This window comes from Mytilus californianus, unplaced genomic scaffold (assembly GCF_021869535.1).
Source record: "Mytilus californianus isolate M0D057914Y unplaced genomic scaffold, xbMytCali1.0.p SCAF_12, whole genome shotgun sequence".
Lineage (NCBI taxonomy): Eukaryota > Metazoa > Mollusca > Bivalvia > Mytilida > Mytilidae > Mytilus > Mytilus californianus.
The window spans coordinates 39880947-39902240 of record NW_026262604.1 but is presented as its reverse complement, the minus strand read 5'-3'; the positions used below and the strand labels follow the sequence as shown (position 1 = coordinate 39902240).

Sequence of the window (21294 nt, the reverse complement as noted above, 5' to 3'; positions counted from 1 at the left end):
CAAAGGACTGCCGCCCAATCGATATCACACACACAGTATGTCTAAACCCTAAAAAATAATTATAATTCTATTCTAGTTTTTAGCTGGGACTAATATATTGGCCCATTGTCTTAAAAAACACTGATTATATGAAATAATCGAAATTGATAAATTCATCATTATTTATGGGATACCAATTTTCGTGGATTTCGTGGTTACAGGTGAACCACGAATTTAAATGTTAAATTAAGTACACATTTTCTATAGGCTTGTATGCAGACTTTTGTAAAACCTCGAACTCCGAGGCAAATATCCACGAAAATACAATGTTTTCTTTATTCACGAAAATTGGTACCTACGAAAATAAACGAATTCACAGTACTTCATGTTTCATTGGTGCACCCGAAAATGAAGTCGCAATCATGTTGATCAATATAGTCAGACGCCATGCATTATTATTTATGCAGGAATTTATTGATATTTTATATTCAACGTGACAAGAACGTGTCTATTACACGTATGTTCATGATATATCTGTAGCGATAATTCTAATACATTGTAAAACTCCCTTTCAGTCATCATTCCGGAACAACGACAATTGTTTTAACAAAAAACTGTAACTTCAGATTTGTTATTCCCAAATATTCATAAACTTCTACCATTCACTTTAATTTACTGAAACGAGAGAAAGTAATTTTTGAAAAGGTATGGAGTGCTTCACATCATAAACTAACGTTAGCTTTTGTTAGGGTTTGTGGTATCTTTAAAACAAAAATACACAGTTTTTATTTTTTCTCAAACTAGTTTATTAGTGGTTTTTTTGGATACTTTTATTAGAATTTCAGTTTCATTGTTATTAGTAATATGATACAAAATGCGACAACAGGGAATAGCTCCGTTCTCACGAATTAGGAATTGTATTCCGAGTGGTATATGTACGATGTTGACCTATATACTTGCGTGTTGTTTTGTTGTACCCTTTTTAAAAGTGCCCGTTCTAGATCGATACTTTCTAAATTGTGTAATATGATAGTCTAACAAATTCACTTTCAATAGATAAATATCTAATAATTACATATCGGTCAACATCAAGTTAACGCATCTGTGAACAATGCAATGTATTTTAATATCTAATTTGGTATATTATGGCAATATGGTATAAACATCTTACATAGGAAGTAATGTGAATAAAACGAATCGTGTATGCATATATTTTCTTCTCTTACATATTCTATAAACAATACAAGGCAAAATAATCTTAGCCATTAAACTGGACACATGCGGGTGGCCTGTTTACTTAGCCAAATCATTAGCCAACCAATCAAAAATAACTGTCAGGAATAATTTCCAGATGGCGTGTATATCGTATCATGGAAGAAAAATGAAATATAATACTTCCACTATTGTATGAAACTAATATCTTCGCACTGTGACTCAGATCCCTACCTCCGATCATAGTTTATGATAGCATTCTCTGTTAATTGTTAAAGGAATTTAAGTTGCCATTGGCAACACGGTAGGTACAACTAGTGGAGCAGAAACTGCTTACTCTTGAAGAGCACCTGAGAAATTTCCCGCTTTTTGGCTGGATTTGTGTTGGTGAGTTTTGAGTATAGATGTCTTCTTTTTTTTCACTTTGTTTTTCTTACCGCTTTTTCTTGTTTTGGTTATGGTTTGGTCCGTCTTTCTTAAGCGTTTGTTTATATTACCCCTTGCTTGTCATCTTCTAGCTCTGTTCTGTAGAATTATTGCAATTTTTTCTATTACTAAATCAATAAATATGAATACACCAATAAACAAAAATAACTACATTCAGGTCTTCTATAAATATGTGAAAGCTTAAAATAGGCACAAAGAAGATACCGTACTTAAATGAAATGTGGTTTCATATAACACGAAACAGCACAATTTCTAACTAATGTCAAAATATTGTCATATACTATGTAAAGCATGTAGGCATATACCGTTTGGCATTATTGAGTTAATGTCATTGGTTTTATCATATTAATAGTGATAGCACGATTCTTCACGCTAATAAGAACATGGAGATTGAACATTTTCCCATTATGGTCATTCTTATCTTTTATGCATTTAGTTTTCAAAATTCCAGGGTTTCTGTCGAATTCCAAAATTATGTACAGGAAAGTTTTGTTAAAAAGAAATTTATTTCTAGTATATCGAACTATCGGGAAGAAATCATATCTTTTTCCTTGTAAATGGATTTTAACATGTATCGCTGAATAATTTAATTTTGGATGTAACACGTCTTCTGATTGGCTAAAAATTGTTTGTCTATCAGCTCATAGACATAATTTTGTCATGTGACCGTGATGTCATCAACGTTTTTTTCATGATTTACTCCTTAAAAATGGAATTTAGAATTAAATCATACATTTTCATAAGGAATGACTGTAATGTTTGTTCTGTCTATTTGAAATGGCATAAAAAATGTGGTGCACACTTTTAAATAACCTGCTACGCGGGTTATTCAGTGTGCACCACATTTTTTATGTTATTTTTTCATAGACAGAAAAAAATATTACAGTCATTCCTTAAATAAATTTGAACATCAAATAGATCAAGTCTTTTGAAATAGTAATAAAAAAACAGACACCAACGCACTAAAGATTCTAAAATAGATTAAAGACTGCTACAAACAAGGGAAATCTTGAAATAAACGGAATAAAGTGAAAAGGGATCAATCACACAAATTATGACAATGGCTTAAAAAGTTATCATTTATAGTAAGAATGTTATTCTAGTCAGTTAATTTTAAACTTGTTAAGGAAGTTTGGGGTATAAATAACAAAATGACATTTTTTTTTATACTTTGCCAAAATCTAGTTTATAACGATTTAATAAACATTATAGGCCACGGAGCTTGTTTTCAACATACAAGTTGTACAAAATTGACAGAATTTTGAAATAAAACACGAGAAAAACTACATAGACCGCTAGATCACCGAACCCCCTTGATTGTCCATATTTTAACACCATGATGAGTTTTGAATCGGGTACTCATGACATAACTGTTAAATTAACGTGAACGATAAAACAAAATCCTCCGTAAGGGTAGCTAAAAAAAACATACGATCTGATGAATCAGATTAATAAATCATTATAAAAATATATTATTGCCAATGGGACAAACTGACCATCAGAGACCAAATGACGTACATGCAACTATATGCCACCGTAATTTGATGCCAAATTAGAACAATGGGCAAAACATATACCGCATAATGTGTTAAAAAAGGTAAACATTAGTATACTCATTTGACGCTATCGCTATCGAAAAGTGGGCGTTTGATGTTTAGCAATAAAGGCCATTCATACCCTCAATAATTTATTCGCGTAAAACAATCACAATCTTCAAAATAATGAATGAGCCAAACGATGAATTCGTAAGCTTCATGCGGACTTATAGTGTGTTTTAAACCAAAACTAAGAATTTACCGACATGATTTATTCACATATTTTGATGACAAATTTTGTCTGTTTTCAATTTCATAACGTGTAACAGTGCTAAGAATAAGGTTGGAACTACTTCGGGTTTCACTTTTAAAAAAACGGTTTTGGCTATTCTGTGTAGGTTTAGACCCGTTTGGTTAAGTGCTCTCTAACATTGCTCTTATTTCTAGCTATCCAAACTCCTGGTCTCGTGCATACCTGATGAATGTTATTCCTGAAACACGCCGTATCATACGTTTTGTTTAAATGAATGTCAATTTTTAGAAACTCATGAACAAAAGAAATACCGTGACAACATAAAAATAAGGAGATGTGGAATGATTGCCAATGAGACAATTATCCAACAAATCTCAAATGAAGTGGATGTAAGCAAATATAGGCACGCCATACGGCCTTCAACACTGAGAAAAACCCATACCGTATAGTCGGTTATAAAAGGCCCCGACATGAAAAATATGAAACAATTCAATTGAGAAAACAAACAGCCTAATTTATAACAAAACAATTTACGAAAAAAAAATATGACAGACACGAACCAAAGACAACCACTGAACTCCAGGCTCCTGGCTTTGGACAGAAACATAAAGAATGTGGCGGGATTAAACATGTTTGGAAGCGCCAAACCTCCCCTAACCTCGGACAGTGATGTAACACTACAGCATAAGAACCATCCATCAAAATCAGTTGAAAACTGAGGCTTAACGCATAATATCGATACCTATCAGGAAAGCATCTAACAAAACAAGACCGGACGTTGCAGGGTTTATATACATCCCTCACAACAAAAAAGACACAAAGTACAGATCTGAGAGTAAATGTTCGTTTTTTTTCATGTTGCATTTCCAAAAATTCAATATCTGTCTTTTGAAATGATCTGCTATATATATATATATATATATATATATATATAACTGTTATACAAATATTGATATACTATATAACAACAAAACAGATTATACTGATAACAAATGATTGTCCCATGATTATATCACTACAATATAATAATTATTACGGTGAGGTTGAATTCCCTGTCATTTATTTATCGTCCACACAGGAACTTGTCTCAGAAAAAAAATATATCTCTGTACCTTTACCTAACTTTCAGGTATAGAGATATGATTTTTTTTCTGAGACAAGTGCCCGTGACTATCCACCAGAACTTGCGGTCATCCGATGTTCAGTACTTCAGTACTTTGATTCTATAATTCGGTATGCGTTCAAAATTTATGGAACTATAATAGTAAATAAGGATACATCTACAAAATAAACACAGAGTAGAAACTTTTGTCTGCTTCTTAATAAATGTAGGTGGATGAACAAAACACTGTCAAAATAGGTGCATTTCGGGTATCTTCGCGTTAATTATTAGTAACTATGCTAGAATTTTTGTCTTAAAGTTGGGTTGAACATTTAAGTTTTCGTCGACCAACCTAGCGCATGCCACACCCCCCAATTCAAACTATGTGTATTGTTTTTGCTCACGCATTAATCACTATGAACTCTGGTTGTTTACTACCCAACATGACATGTGTTAATGTAAACATTATTACATGCTAAACATGTATGTTGTCACCCTTAATGTAAACATTATTACATGCTAAACATGTATGTTGTCACCCTTAATGTAAACATTATGTGTATACAGTTGACAAAGGTGTAAAGCAATGTCATGTAAACTATCAATGGTATATTTGATATAAATTCAATTGCACGCTAAGTGCAGTGATAATATGCAAGAATGCTGGCTGTAAATCCGAGAAGGGGACACAACTTATACTATGTACTGGTAGCCTGGCATCCTGGCCCACTGCTCGACAGTATTAGATTGGGTCAGGATGCCAGGCTATATGTACTGGTAGTAGGGATAAGCCACTGTATCCAAATTAGATAAACTTGTAATGTCTATATTTAAGTGATATTTACCTTCCTACGTAATTCTCAATATTGTGTACATGTACATATGTTTAATGTTTGTTCATGCATTGTGTTTGTTTGAACTATCATGCCTCAGTCAGGCCTCAGTGAAATAAAAAGTTTCGAAAGCAAAAAGTTTCAAAAAATATTTTTATGAAGCTGAAGATGCCACTTAAAGTTTCAACTATATCTGATTATGGAGACAACTTTAGATCAAGTAAGATAGATGATAAGGTTGCTGATTATATCATTAGTATCTGAAACTACTGAATCAAATGTTTGTATTATGGTCATACTGATTTTTTTAAAATGTGATTTAAAACAACGGTCGAAAATGCATCAGATATTTGTAAAATAAATGTATTTTAACTCAATGATATAGAGTAATAAAGTTTGGCTAAAGCATAGATTATAGGAAATATAATTTCAATCATTCAAAATATAACTGTATGCCTTAGCTGCACACCCTACCCCAAAAGGATGAAAGTGACCCGTGTGGTTATAAAATGGTTAGAAAGTGACCCTTGTGGTTATAAAATGGTTAGAAATGACCCTTGTGGTTATAAAATGCATTGATTACACTGTGATTCATCAAACAAAGGCAGTTTCTTGATCTTGACAGATATTCTTGTTTTATTACAATACCAGACAAGTATGGAACAATCATGAAATAATGGATTCGATTTTTTTTATTATTACGTTTTCTGGTTTTGGAAAAAGTTGAGATTTTATGCATGATCATTTGAATGAAAAAGAAGAACAAGTTTTTTTTTCCAAAATATTGGCTCACAAAGAGCATATTACAGTATAAGACATTATTTTAGACAACAACAAAAAACGATAAGCAAATATATGTTTGAAAAGCACCTGGTGCTTGTTACATTTTTAAGGAGCAGGATCTGCTTACCCTTCCTGAGTACCCGAGTTCACCCCGATTATTGGGGGATTCGTGTTGCTGAATCTTTTGTTTTCTATCTTGTGTTTTGCATACTGATGTTTGTCTTTTGAGTCGTTGGAGGTGCTGTCAATTTGACGTATATTCAACATTTTTATCTGTTTTCATTTTTCAAAAGTGCGCATTGTAATTTTCTAATTTTAGCTTGAACTGTCTGTTAGAGGATTGAGTTATTTGGGGTGGGGGATTATGAAGATGATTTTCTGTCATAAACATAAACTACTTTCTCATTTAATGCGTAATGAAATGTCGTGATTAGCCGTCATTGCATATTTATGGGTAACTTGACACCCGTAATACAATAAAATTGATGTACCATTGAAAAAACGATAAAAATGACATGCGTTATACTATAACATTTGTACCTGTATGTCAAGCAGTGTAGTATTATTAAAATTAACACGAACTAATTTAATTATATTTAATGGAACTCAAGATATCAAATATGTGTGAATAAATCTCGTCACTTTAGATTAGTCATTGCTTGGCTTCACATTACAATTTCCATAAAATGTTTACTCTGAGACTACTATAACACTTAGTCGTGTCAGCTTAACTTAATAGTTTTAAAAAGATATATAAGTAAATATAAAAACTTTCAAATTTTGTTATTCAATTATCTATCTTTTTAGATATGAGTAAATACATTATATATTATATTAATGAAAAAATTAATTTCAATTGTATTAAGGTGAGAGGTTCGTAAATGAGCTCCTTTAACGGAAAACGGGAAAAAATTACGTTCATTGTTATGAGAGTTATCTCCCTTACACCAGACAAATATTTTCAAGATGTCGGAAGATATTCCTCTTCGTCGGAAAAATGGTCAATTCGGTGGAAGAGTATTGAATGCACTTTATCAAAATATAACAAAAAGTGTAGTAATGGTAAATGAAATTTCCTGTCTGAGTGAAACATTGTTTACCTTCTGCAACGATCACGTGAATAAAAGTTTACTGTTGTGTTTTGTTTACTACTGTTTGTCTTTTGGCCGTTTTTCGTTAAATTTGCCATGGCATTGCAAATTTGTTTTTGGCTTATAAGTTTGAATATCCCTTTGGTATATATTGTCGTCCTTATTGTGCAGCAGCAAATTTCTCATGCATATTGTGGTCGAAAATGTGAACAATGAATGTATATCGTCATTCGGAAAATTCGATTTAAATAACAGAACTTTGATTGTTTCTGTTAAATTTGTTTATAACTTTTATAGACTGTACAATTTAGAGCTTGACATATGGCATACACACCAGTCCATTGTTAAAGATGTCCTTTAATGATTTGTCCATTGACGTAATCTCCACACTGATTGAAGAAATCAGTTATAAATGCATAGGGTCTCATATACAGTGAAACCTGTTTTAAGAGACCACTAAGGGGAGACAACAAAAGTGGTCTCATAAGACAGGTGGTCTTTTACTACAGGTTCATTCTATATGAAATGCACAACAGAGGGACCTTAAATTAATTAAATTAAAAATAAATTAACACCGGTTTTTGCTAAATACTTGCAGGTGGTCTCTTAAGCAGGTTTGACTGTAATCCGTAAAAAAATAATAATCGATAAGTAATTCTTTTTTCAGACAGGATAATTATTTCATATGGCTCTATAGCGCATTAGTTTAGAGGAACATATTATAATCAAAGAGACACCTTAATGAAGCGGTCATTGTCTTTGTGTGACAATATTTCTATGTTGGTAGACGACGATTCTGCTGATGGAGACTTGACATTGCGTAGTCCTTTTCGGCGACATCATGCAATTTCTATCTTTTCCCGCCGGCAACACCCTTTCAAAGGCTGGTATGTCAAAAGGGAGTTCGGTAACCCCATGAAAATTATGTATCAATAGAAAGGAAAATTCGACAATAAAAATATTTGATTTTTATAGAAAAATCGTAGGATTGATTTTAACTGCAGAATAAATTAAGCTTGAAATTTATCTTTTCTGATGTAAATTTGACGTTATGTGTATGTAATTTATGGTGTTTTCCATACATTTTCAAATGGCTGTAACTCCGGAAGTAGATCGGTTACCCACTTAAATTGTTCGATTTTCCATTGTACTTTTAAAAGTTTTACGTGTTTACAATTTCTTTTAAAAATCGCTGGACAAGCCATTTATGTACCTGTTACCTTAAAGCGAAAAACTTTTAAATCAATTGTTTAAAGCATGCTGCTAATAACAAGTAAAATAGTTATTATTTTCTTTCATTATTATCAGAAGTCTTTTGTTAATTTTTCATGTTTGTCTATAAATATATGTTTCTTGATTGCTGTAAAATGAATCATATTTGCTTTATATTGCTATGGATAAATATGTTTTTGTCACAAACATTAATTTGTTTATATGACAATTATGATACTCATCAGTTATCATCGGTTAAATTTTACTGCTTCTGTAATTTTTTTAAGCATCAAAAAGAGCCTAAATATATAAAAATCATAAATGGACAATTCTAACCTGAACACTGTTCACGAGGAAGAATGTATTTGATCATTTAAGTGCTTAAACGACCCTCCATTCAAGAGTACAACGTCATTTGTTTTTAACTCAGATTCAACAACTACATTCTGCCTTAAAAACATTTTGGGATTCTGGTTTTGTGTGATGAATACACACTTTCAAAAATGTAAAGGCTGAAATTTCATTGGCTAATGTAATAATTACCAGAACAGAAAGTAAAATGTAGTGTTGTCAGATCCTGGTAAGCAAAGCATGGACACATGGTCTGTATTTTAATCAGATTGCAAATTACCAGACGTATTGTCGAAAGTTGTGAGTAGGGAAATACATACTAGATGATTCATCATGTGATATACATACAATAGATGAAGGAAAGGACAACCTTGTCCAATACCATATATCACTTATAATTCACATTTAAGCGTCTTTATCTAATTACTTTACAGTGTTAATTTTCCAATGGATCAAACGTATTTGTGAAATATCAAATTTCATTGGATAAAGTCATGTGACTAATGAAATAGCGGGAGATATTTCGACATTTAGAAAATGTACAAGACTTGGTCCAGTAACTAAAACGGTAGTGGGCGTCTTGTCAATTAAGTCTCAAGACAAGAGTAATTCTCTGAACAAGGAACAAATCAGTCCAAAGAATAGAAATAATTATTCGAATTAATTATTTATAGTGTAACATGATTGCCAATGTTTGATGGATGACTGACCAGATACATAGACATGTAGTTATCATTTTATAGTTATTTGTCATTCTACGAAAAACAAGGGAAAAGTCTTGTCCGCCTTGGGAAATCCGAAAAACTACAATGGGAAGATACTATCAGTTCCTAAGATAAAAATGAAAATGTGAAAAATGACGAATTTTGAATGTGGATGAGATATATACTCTACCCGTATTTAACGTCAACAAAATATTTTCGTATTTTCATATGATCCAGCGTTGTTATGGCCACTAAGTGGACATTTATAGTGTTGTGTTTTATATTAGTCATTGATATAACATATTCCCGCCATCTTTCTCATTTACGGAGAACTCAGAATGGAAATGCAAATTCTCTTAATTCTAGGACCAGAACTAACTCAAATGTGAACTCTAGGAGAGGGAATATGATTTCGCAGGTTCGTAACAAATTATTTACATAGTAATAATGCTATAAACCTTTTGTATCAACGGTTTACTTACCTATGTTTTGTAACTTTATAAGGGTAATACTGCGTAAAATTTAATTGACATTTAATGAAAAAGGTTGATACTACAAAATTTTACAATGCCCATCAAAAGAAGATATACCAGATAGAGTTGACTTTATGCTTCCGATATATGCATAAATGCCACAATTTCGTGTTTTTGAAGAAAAGGGATTAATGGATTTTCGGAAATTATAAGTCCTGATATATTGTTATTTTGAGAATTTTGAATGAAGCGGGAAAAATGTTAGAATGTCTGACCAAATTCAGATATTTTAAAAAATCGAAAAAAACAAAACCTTGTTATACATTTTGTCAACCACTTTTCAAGCTAAATAATTTAAATCCTGATTTTAAACTTTTGACAACAGTTGGTGACTTTATAAAGCAATCTATAGAGTTGCGAAAATGAAGTCTATGTCTATCAACAGTTACATTATTGTGTTATATTTATACTTGTAATTCCTGACTTGTTTTTATATTGTGTCATATTTTGTGTTTTTGCTTTACCCATATGGGTGTAATTTGCGAATAAAATTATTATAATACACAAAACTGCACTGGTACATTTGGGATTATACACACAAGTCCATGTTTATCATACCGGAATATTTATATCATGACCAAAATCGTTTCAATTTTATTTAATTAAAACTGTATAAAACTTTATAGTCAAGGGAACCATTATTTTTTGGTTTTTTGTTTTGCGTTACGTAAAAACATAATGATAAAAATGTAGACAAAAGTTCTCGCACCACAATAGCCACAGAGCTAATTAAATCGTAAAAATTACAACGCTAAGTTCACTTGTTAAGGTCATTACCCAGAGATTGATTTAGGGGTCGGGAGCGAGATGCCCGAATCCCCTCTATGATCCTACATTGGTGGTTAATATATAAACCTTTTACATGTCCCACTCTAACGTTGTCTTGGTGTCCCCTTTTCAAAATCCTGCATCCGCAACTGGTTCTTGCATTTATAATAGACGAGGGATTATACCAGGTAAATAAATGAACAGTTTCGCATAGTATATTTATTATATGTACACCTCTTCAAACAATTTGAATAAGGCATCGCGAGTTTAGTAATTGCATGTCTTTCCAAAGCAGGTCCCGAAACGATTTAAGACGTCAAAACCGAAGTCATGCACCTCTAGAGTAACAAACGTCAAGTGTCTAAGCGCTGATATGATACGAGGAGGATTGTTTGGAAAATAATAAATATGGCGCGCCAATGGGAACGTAGCTACTTATTCACAACCGTTTTAGATTCGGGACAATGTGAAGCTTGACATTTTGTATAGACGCCTGTCAAGTTTTGAAGACTGATTGTGCCTCTAATCGCGTTTGGTTATTTGTGCGTTAGGTTGCTGTCTAATTGAAAAACAAACACCGTCTTCTTTCTTTTATATGAGGGTCTGGAAAGGGGGTCCTCCATTTCTGTACCCCTTAATTTGTTATACCATTTTTCTTTATTCTTAATACTGTTTGCCTTCTTTTCTCTCTTCTTTATATTTTAGCACCTCATTATTCTCTATTCTTAATTTTTTGTCCATTTTTCTCTATACTTTATGTTTTTGCCTATTATTCTCTATTCTGTAAACCCCCATCCACACCCTCTTATATTATCTGGATGGTTTCCAGTTTTTTAATCACTTAATAATGTCAATAACGCCAAACTTCACAGCACTGCTATGACATGAGAATAACAAAGGCTGACGTCACACCAATATCATAACATATAGCAAATACGTTTATAATTAATACCACTCCACCTAAAATCATGCAAAGATGACTTATGGATGTAAATCACAGAAATAATTATTTTCGATAATTTGTTTAGAATGCAAAGTTATACCAAAGGCTTCCTATAACTTCGTATTAACCCATGTTCAAGGAAATCATGAATTATATAGAATGCACTATGAAATTTATATAAAGGGGTGACTCTATGATCTGAAGCGCAGTCCTTACTTTCTAACTTCCTAGTCAAGTTAGTTCCGTGACAAGGCAGTTTAAGAACTACACTTAGTACCATTTTCATGATGTGTACTTAACACTTAGTCAAGTATCAGAAAAAAAAAATATATGTGTAGGCTACATTCGTATGAATTACTTTTTTCAATTACGTGATTGTTATTTGGGCTGATGCTTAGTTATTTTGATAAACAATAATGTGTCTATGTCCTATTTATTTGCTTTTTCAGTTGTTTTGTTCTGAGCACAATCTGGCGTAGAAACACGTTGCAATAAGAATAAAGGTGTGATATACGAAATGACCTAGAACCCATTAAATATTAGTGACCATCATGTACATAAACCTGACATGAACTATATATCACCCGTCATTCTTGATCTCTTTATTACACGTAGTGTTAGGTTAATGTTCATTCTAATATATATACTCTTTTATCTTACTATGAGCTTAACACCTTTATTATAAACATAGGTTTGAAATATTAATTTGTTGACCCGGCTGAAAACTGTGACATACTAATTACATTACAATTTCATATCAAATAAACCAGATGGTCTCTTTTCCAATATGAATATAATTCATGTTTTCTATGAGCACGGATTAAAGACGAAATTATGTGCAGCCTTTGGTATAACTTTGCATTCTTAAACAATAATGGAAAATAATTATTTCTATGATTTCCCTCCATGAATCCTCTTTTCCTGATATTGGGTGGATTGGTACTTACGAAATAATTCATGGGGCTTGAATTAAACTGATTTTACCACGGGTTGGCCCTTTGTGCTTATCACGAGGATAGCGGAAAATGGAATAATATAAAAACCTTGCAAAATTACTTATAAAATTTCCATCTACCTGCATGGCTAGGATTCGATCGAAATGATTCCTTTTATTTTGATTCTTTTAGCTATCGGAGTCACATCTCGGTGAATCCACACTGAGTCAAAATATCACAAGCGGTAAAAGGACACAATCTGTAAAATTACAAAGTCGACGAAAATTCTAGTATATCTTAAGATCTAAGTCTGCGGAAACATTTCGCTAGTGAGTTGAAACACAGCCATATTGTATCGGTCAACCAATTCGTGGTAGTGACCGTAAAACGTATGTGGTGTCGATATCAGTCGTTCTTCCTCATAACTCTGTTGGTACACTCCTGTTAATGAAGTTTGTATACTGTGAACATGCATGAGCGTACCGTATCAATTGAGGTATGTAAACGCCAGACGATGGGGCAGAGGGTATGTTACTGCTGAGTTATGGGAATTTTGACACCTGGAAAGTTGAAATCATACGTTTGTTATTGGTTCTAACGAAATGGCTGTTCCTTTGCTTTTTGTGTTTTTTTTTGCTGTGCATGTACAGATTTTGTGTAATTGTGGATACCCCATATCATTTGTTTTTCTATTAGTTTGAAGTCGTTCATCTGTGTCAATATCAAGGTAAAGATCAATACATGAAGCACATCTTCTAGTTTCGGTTGTATCCTTAATCTTAAGTTCACTGGAATGTATAAAAATGCAAGCACTCACCAAGATGTGGATTTAAATAAGAGATAAATTTCTCTATTTGTTTTATTTAGGATGTCGTGTCCATGCATATGTTGACCTGCAGACGTTATTTGTTTTTTTATGTTCTCGGGTTGCTGTTTGATTGACATATGCGTCCCGTCTCCCTTTATTCAGATGCAGAGTATACTGTAGCTGCAGATTCAAAATATCATTCTGTGAACTGATATAGTTTGTAATCAAGACAGTTTAGTATGACGTCCATTTTCACTGAACTAGTTCACATTTTTGTTTATGGGCCAGCTGAAGCACGCCTCCGGGTGCGGGATTTTTGTTGAAGACCCATTCGTGGCCTTCGGCTGTTTTCTGCTCTTTGGTCAGGTTGTTGTCTCTTTGACACATTCCCCATTTCCATTCTCAATTTTATATAATATTCTGTGAACTTCTGCAGTTGATGTGACATTTCTTAATTATTGTTGCTAGCTTAACATTCAGCGGCAAATATTTCATGCATACTCAGGACAATTGGCCATTCTGACAACTTCCTCAAGCAGCATCAGTAATTCATTTAACCCATAATGAAGTAAACAATGTTTGGTAAAATAATTAAAGGGATGTACTTCTAATATTTAATATAGGGGACTTATATGGTATTGAATTATTTCCCTGCAGATTTGTAAATTAATATTTTCGAATACATGGTTAGTATTAAACACAAATTATGAAAAAAAAATCAAATGTGAATACAATTCAGAATTAAGAAAAAAAAATAGATCGGAAAAACTTTCAGCGATATAAGAAAATGCCTGCTTATAAGAGAAATCATTCTTAATGAACATTAATGAACATAGTGGAAAAAAGGAAAAAAAAAACAAACCAACACACAGACAAGAAAAAATAAATATATTCCGGGCGCACTATCATACAAAAATATGATAGAGAGATCAATAAACCTGAAAACACATGAATATGGCAGAAATGATATTTAGTTGTCAATCAAATAGTAACTATAATTATGACATTAAATATGTGTTACCATAGATACCTGGCCTCGTTTCACATTGCACAGGACTATTGTTGTCTTTTATTTCATTTTGGGACATCGGTGTTCGTGTGGTTTAAGTAGTCGAACTACTGTGTCACTAGCCTGTCAACACTGAGGTTGCGAGTTCGAAATCCCCACATGGCAGGCGGCACGACTCTAATCTTAATTGACTAGGATTGTCAGTTTTCCTTAGGGCACCCCGGCTTCCTCCACTAATACAAACTGAACGCCACGAAATAGCACAATAGTGTTGAAAGTGGCGTTAAACACCAATCAATCAATCAATATTTCGTTTGTTGATACACGGAATATATATTGATGACAACTATTAAAAGTAGGAATATGTACGCACACACACAAAATTAACACGTGTACTTCGACTTCTTAATGAATTGTTTGCATACATATACTCATTGTGTTCTGTAGGGGATTTCTAATTCTCCGTTTCAGAATCTGATGCATTGTTGGTAATATTTTCAAAAGCGTACACCAAGACTTGGTTTCAGTGGCTATTAACGTCATAATCAATGACAAGACTTTCGTTTCATTTTGGGGTATGAGCAACGAAATTACCCATTGTCTTTTATATTCTGAAACGACGAATTATTGTGTATGTTCGGGAATCGTCTAAATTATAAACAAAGGGAAGTTCAAAATCTGAAGCTCTTAAGTATCAAAATGCATAATACCCAATAGGTCTGGATGGGGTTTACAGAATAGAGAATAATTGGTAATGACTACAAAAAACAAAAAAATATGGGCAAAAAATAAAGAATCGAGAAAAACTGACCAAATAGATAAAGAAAACAGAAAAATGGGCTGAAAAAAAGGGGAGAACAGTGGCCAAAATAAAAAAAGAACTGAGAAAAATGGCCCAAAAAAATTTTAGAATAAAGAAATGAAGTACCCCCATCCACATCCCCATACAGAAGAATGTTTCATCAAACTCTTCATTCAATGAATTGTATAATCAAACTCTATTATCGGCCATCGTTACGACAGATGCAACAAGTAACACAGATAAACATTTGATTTACAAGATAGGAAAATCAATTGTTTTGATTATTAGTTGGGAACACAACAGTGATTGCGCCCTTTTGATGTCTTCTCGGCGTCCATTGTTGTTCCACTTACTGACCTTAGCCTCGATTTGAGTTTATAGGCGGAACATGAATATTCGTTGAGAATGGAGTAGTGTACCTACCGTAATGATAACCAGCAATACTAAGGGTGTGATAATATAGACATACTATATACTTAACCATTGATGAAATCAGAGTTATAACTTTTTCTTAAAGTAGACTGGATTTTGATATGACATGCAAAAATGTGTTTAATATACAGACCTTTATCGAGCTGCTTTGCAATGTTTTGAAAGATGGAATATGGAGTTTCCCTAAGAATAAGTGTAATTATGTGCCAATAAACTTTATTTCTTTATTTTACTTATTTTCCAGAATGCAAGACAGGATACAACAGGATCAACACGATCAACACAAAGCGATTCCCGGCGTAGTAGTATTCGAAACAGTATTTCGGCAGCTGAACGGCAGGCCACGCGCCCAGTTCCAAAAAGAGATGTTGATAAGACAATGGATGGTTTGGGTTCTATTGGAAATATATTGCCTTCGCCAATAAATCAGTTCATTCAAGATCTTCGATCGAATATGCCTAATTTAAGTGTTGGAATTGGTGCGAGTTTTGGCAATCGAGGAAAGACAAAGGAGCCCGAAAGGCAAAGAAGAAAACAAAGTTTCGACCGGCGCCAAGAATTAAGTGAAAGGCGACCGAGAAAGACAATGAACAGTTTAAATTCTAGGACACCAGACCCACTTATAGATCTTAGAGACCCCTTTCCAGTTGATAATAGAAATGCAAGACCGTTTATTGATAACGTAGAGCCTCGATTTGACAATAATAGGAATCGACTACCTGACTTTACAAGTGGATTTGGATTAAGTAATCAAAATCAACAAAGTGATCCATGGACACAATCTGGAAATTTTATGGACCGATTTGCTCCAGAACCGACTTTTTTGTTATCTGGAGGAAAACAATCAGCTGCACCCTCATCAACATCATCAATGTCATCTCCAAAAAATCCAAATTCACTGAACAGAATAACGCAAGATCAGACTCTTAATTCTAATAGAGGAATGCTATCTAATAATGATAATCAGTTAATGGCATCTCAAAGTGTAATGACAAACAATCAAGGTCAAGGTAATCAAGGTGTACGACAAGGTCAACTGTCGACAGGTCAAAATACAATGACAAGTAACATGCAAATGCAAGGAATGATGACGAACAATAGAAATAATTTACTTCAAGGTCAAAACGTGGTAAATAACATGCCACAACAAACCACAGGCGGTCAAGGACAAACTTTCAACCAGGGTGTAAATTTACAGGGAAACATGCCAAATATGAACCAGATGTTTAATCAACAAAATCAAGGATCAATGGTGCAGAAAACACCTGTTAACCAGATGGTGTTACAACAGAACCAAAAAAAATTTCCCGGAATGCAACAGCAGCAATTACAAAGTCAAAGTAATGCATTAACAACAGCACTGATAAATGGTCAAATACAGAATAACATGAATATTGCTTCACCTATAAATGCACCTCAAGGACAAACTCAGTCAGCATCAATGACTCAAAATCGTTTGAGTCAAGCTCTAAATCAAGGTCAAACAAATAATATTATTAGTCCAGGACAGATTCAACAAAATAGTGTCATGCAAATGGAAACAGGTCTAAATTTGCAGAACCTGAATCAGATTCAGGGTCAAAACACAATCCTGAACAATAACCAATTTCAGCAGGGACAATTGAAACAACAACAAAATCAACAGGCTAATAATCAAAACCAAGTCCAAAACCAACAGACAACGTTACTTACATCCCTTTTGCAACAATTACTTGTACAACTTAACGACGGACAAAGTGGCAGCAATAATCTTAATTCTGTACCACGTAAAACTCTTAACATGCAACAAAATACGAATCAACTACCAAACAGAGGACAGTCGCTTTCTAATAATCAAGTAATTGGTCAGAATGTACTACAACCTAACATTTTGTCAAATCAACAAATGAGTGTGAAACAAATTCAACAACAGAACAGTCAACAAAACACTCAGTCCTTAATTCAACAACTTTTACAACAAAACCAACAACAAACACAACAGCCTTTGCAGCAACAACTAATACAACAACCGTTGCAACAACAACTTATACAACCACCATTGCAACAACAGGTAATGCAACAACCATTGCAACAACTGCAGCAACAGCAAATGCAGCAACTGCAACAACAGCAACTGCAGCAACAACTGCAACAACAACTGCAGCAACAACAGCTACAACAACAACTGCAACAACAACTGCAACAAAAGCAACAAGAACAAAAACGAAAACAGCAGCAACAACAACAACAAAAGATCATTGAGCAAAATAATATACTTTTTGGACTGAATAGCAAAAACAATGTTCAACCTTTACAACAACAACAACAACAACAACAACAACAAACTAGTGGACAAACTGTTACAAATAATCAACAAGTTGTTCGTCAACTTCCTCAAAATCCTCAATCTCAAAGCAATTCAATCTTACAAGCCTTACTTGGCATACAAGGTTCATCTTCAATGACAAGTATGACCGCAAGTAACCAAGGACAACAGCAATCTAAAACAAACAGTCTAATTCCAGCAAATAATAATCTGATTGGAAATACTGGGACTTTCCAAGTCAACCCAGTAACAAATAATTTGCTTAATCAGCTCGGATTAAACGGCAATAATCTTAATCAATTAAATCAGGGGACAAATCTGGTCTCTAATACTGTAACCAAACAACAACCTCTACAACAAACGCCACCGGTAGCGCCTATTCAAGGAAATCAAGTAACCATTAATTTACTTAAACAGCTTGGATTAACCGGTAATCTTCAACTTTCTAACCTGTTGAATCAAGGACCACAACAGGTTTCCAATATTGCGAACCAACAAAAACAGACGGTTAATACAAACCAGCTACTTCAACCATTAATTCAACAAACACAGGCTGTATCTACAAACCAGCAAGTGCAACCTGTAAACCAGCAAATGCAACCATCGAACCAGCAAACACAGGCTGTGTCCACAAACCAGCAAACGCAACAATTAAACCAGCAAATGCAATCATTAAACCAGCAAATACAACCAGTAAACCAGCAAATGCAACCAGTAAACCAGCAAATGCAACAAGTAAACCAGCAAATACAACCAGTAAATCAACAAACACAGGCCGTACTCACAAACCAGCAAATGCAACCAATAAACCAGCAAATGAAACCAGTAAACCAGCAAATGCAACCAGTAAACCAGCAAATGCAACAAGTAAACCAGCAAATACAACCAGTAAATCAACAAACACAGACCGTATCTACAAACCAGCAAATGCAAACATCGAACCAGCAAACACAGGTCATGTCTAAAAACCAGCAAATACAACCAGTCAACCAACAAAATTTAATGCAAGCATTAAACCAACAAATACAACAAGTAAATCAACAAACACAGGCCGTATCGCCAAAACAGCAAATTCAACCATCGAACAAACAAACACAAGCCGTATCTCCAAACCAGCAAATGCAATCATTAAATCAGCAAACACAGACCGTATCTACAAACCAACCAAATCATTTGGAAGCATTGGTTAGTCAACAACTTTTAGCACAAATTCTCGGTAAACAAGGACTAGGAACATTGATACTACCCACTCTAAATCCAATTCCGCCAATGGCAGCAGGGGAAATAGAAATAGCTCCCCCAATTACGTTGCCTACGACTGTCAGTCCGTTAAGCACAATCAACATAACATCACAAGGGTTCGATTTGCCCTTACAGAGACAGCAACAAGATCAACAGCTCAACCTAGCCAATAATCTCCCTTTAGAGGTTTCGGGTAACTCTAGTCTTTCTCCCGTCGAGACAGGAGTTACCCAGGCAAATAGTTCAGTTATGCAGGGAGAGTCGACTGTATTACCTACGACTGTTACGACAAAAGACAATCTAGTGATTAGACTAAACGAAACATCAAAAGGTATTCGATTAATTCCAGACGGAAGGGGCGGGGTAAGAATAATCAATTTAAGAGCGGCAGCGAGTACAGAGACACCATGGATAGAAAGCGGGACAAGTAATTCAACAGTCATAACTGGGACTGAACCCCTTCACAGATTGGCATTGCTTCATCCCACCAACGAAACCTTGCGAAAGTTAGAAATATCAGATAGACTTAACACCACCGATATACCGGAAGAAATAGAACTCCCGAATGGTACAAGCCTAGATGGACCTGGTCCAACTCCGGCTATGAATTCGGTATATACAATTAAACTTACTACCCTAACACCTGCATCAGCTGCTACGATAAAACCTGCAACATCTACTACCATAAAACCTGCAGCACCTACTACTGTTGAACAGGAAGAAACGACAACTCCAATAGACTTAAGCGAGATGGATTTTGAAGCTGAGGAAGGGATGTCTACCACTAGTACCGAGGTTGATCCGACTACTACAACAATTGCACAGAACGCAACCATGATTTTGACTAATTCAAAAACATCAACAGTAAAACCTAATACCATAACAACTACTACAGCGACTACTGTAACTGTCAAACCTACTACCATAACAACTACAACGGCCAAACCGACTACCATAACAACTACAACGGCCAAACCGACTACCATAAAAACAACAACGATTCGACCAACAACTTTAAAGCCACCAACAACGCAATTCACACCAATAATAACTCCACAAACATTTATACAATCTGCGTTGGGTTGGTTGTCTCCCTTTTCCACTACACCTGCAGCTGACATTATAGCATATGGTGGTTTCTTAAACATGGCTGATCCTTATATGCAAACAAAGGCACATGAACCTGCTTTATACGATATTTTAAATGAAGTTATGCTAGGTAAATTAAAAGGAAGAAAATGATCTTGTCACGTGCCAATTCATAATAGGGTACACCATGTTGGAAGTGCTTTGAGACATTTTTTTAATAAATATGAAATGAAACAGCGTTACAGATAGTAAAAATGCACGAACATTCTATGTTTGCTGTTGTTTTAAAAAAAATGCAGAATACTTCCATAATATGAAAGAACATTACATACGTAATACTTAAACTAGCATTCATCGATAAAGGTAAATGTAACCCGAATAATACAGTCGTTATATTCCGCTGCTCTACGATGGCTACATTTACAAGTTGGAGAGTCGATAACGGAGAGGGACTGAATTATTCGGGTTATTGGAAAAGTGAATTTATATGATAGAATAATGGGAGCTTACAATATGATCAGAACAGTTTATTTATATGTAAATATCTGTTATAGGATACGAGTAGATAATGTGATTTAAGCAGTAGTATATGGCATCAATCCGTCTTTAATAAAAATGAAATATAAGACCAATTTTTTAGTCCTTGTTAGCAGAACCAAGTCTATTCAAAATGACCTAATGCGAGTTTAACAAACAAAAAAATCGTTTGCGGAATCGATATTGTTGATTCTGTTTTATGGATGAAAGTTCTGCAATAGGCAACGTGGTTGACAATGATTTCGGTCATAATAAAAATATTCTTCAGTTATTATTCCCGCATGGCCAAACTTTGTATCGAGAAATATTTCTTACCAATGGCCTTAGCTTAAACTAAGTCTTATATATCTGCATTTATTTCAATTGCCTGGATATAAGTTGTCATAAAT

At 34.1% G+C, this 21294-nt stretch overlaps 1 protein-coding gene across 1 annotated transcript; it reads left to right on the top strand.

The window, feature by feature from the left end:
- The first annotated feature begins 18631 nt into the window (after nt 1-18631).
- Nucleotides 18632-20636, top strand: LOC127721061 (mucin-2-like). The gene has a single exon (XM_052227744.1). It carries the CDS (start codon nt 18632-18634, stop codon nt 20519-20521), a length of 1890 nt encoding a protein of 629 aa, XP_052083704.1. The 3' UTR covers nt 20522-20636.
- Nucleotides 20637-21294: the final 658 nt, after the last annotated feature.

Bases quoted from the DNA above. Each gene is read 5' to 3' on its own strand.
- LOC127721061 (XM_052227744.1), top strand. From the start codon at position 18,632: ATGCAACCATCGAACCAGCAAACACAGGCTGTGTCCACAAACCAGCAA.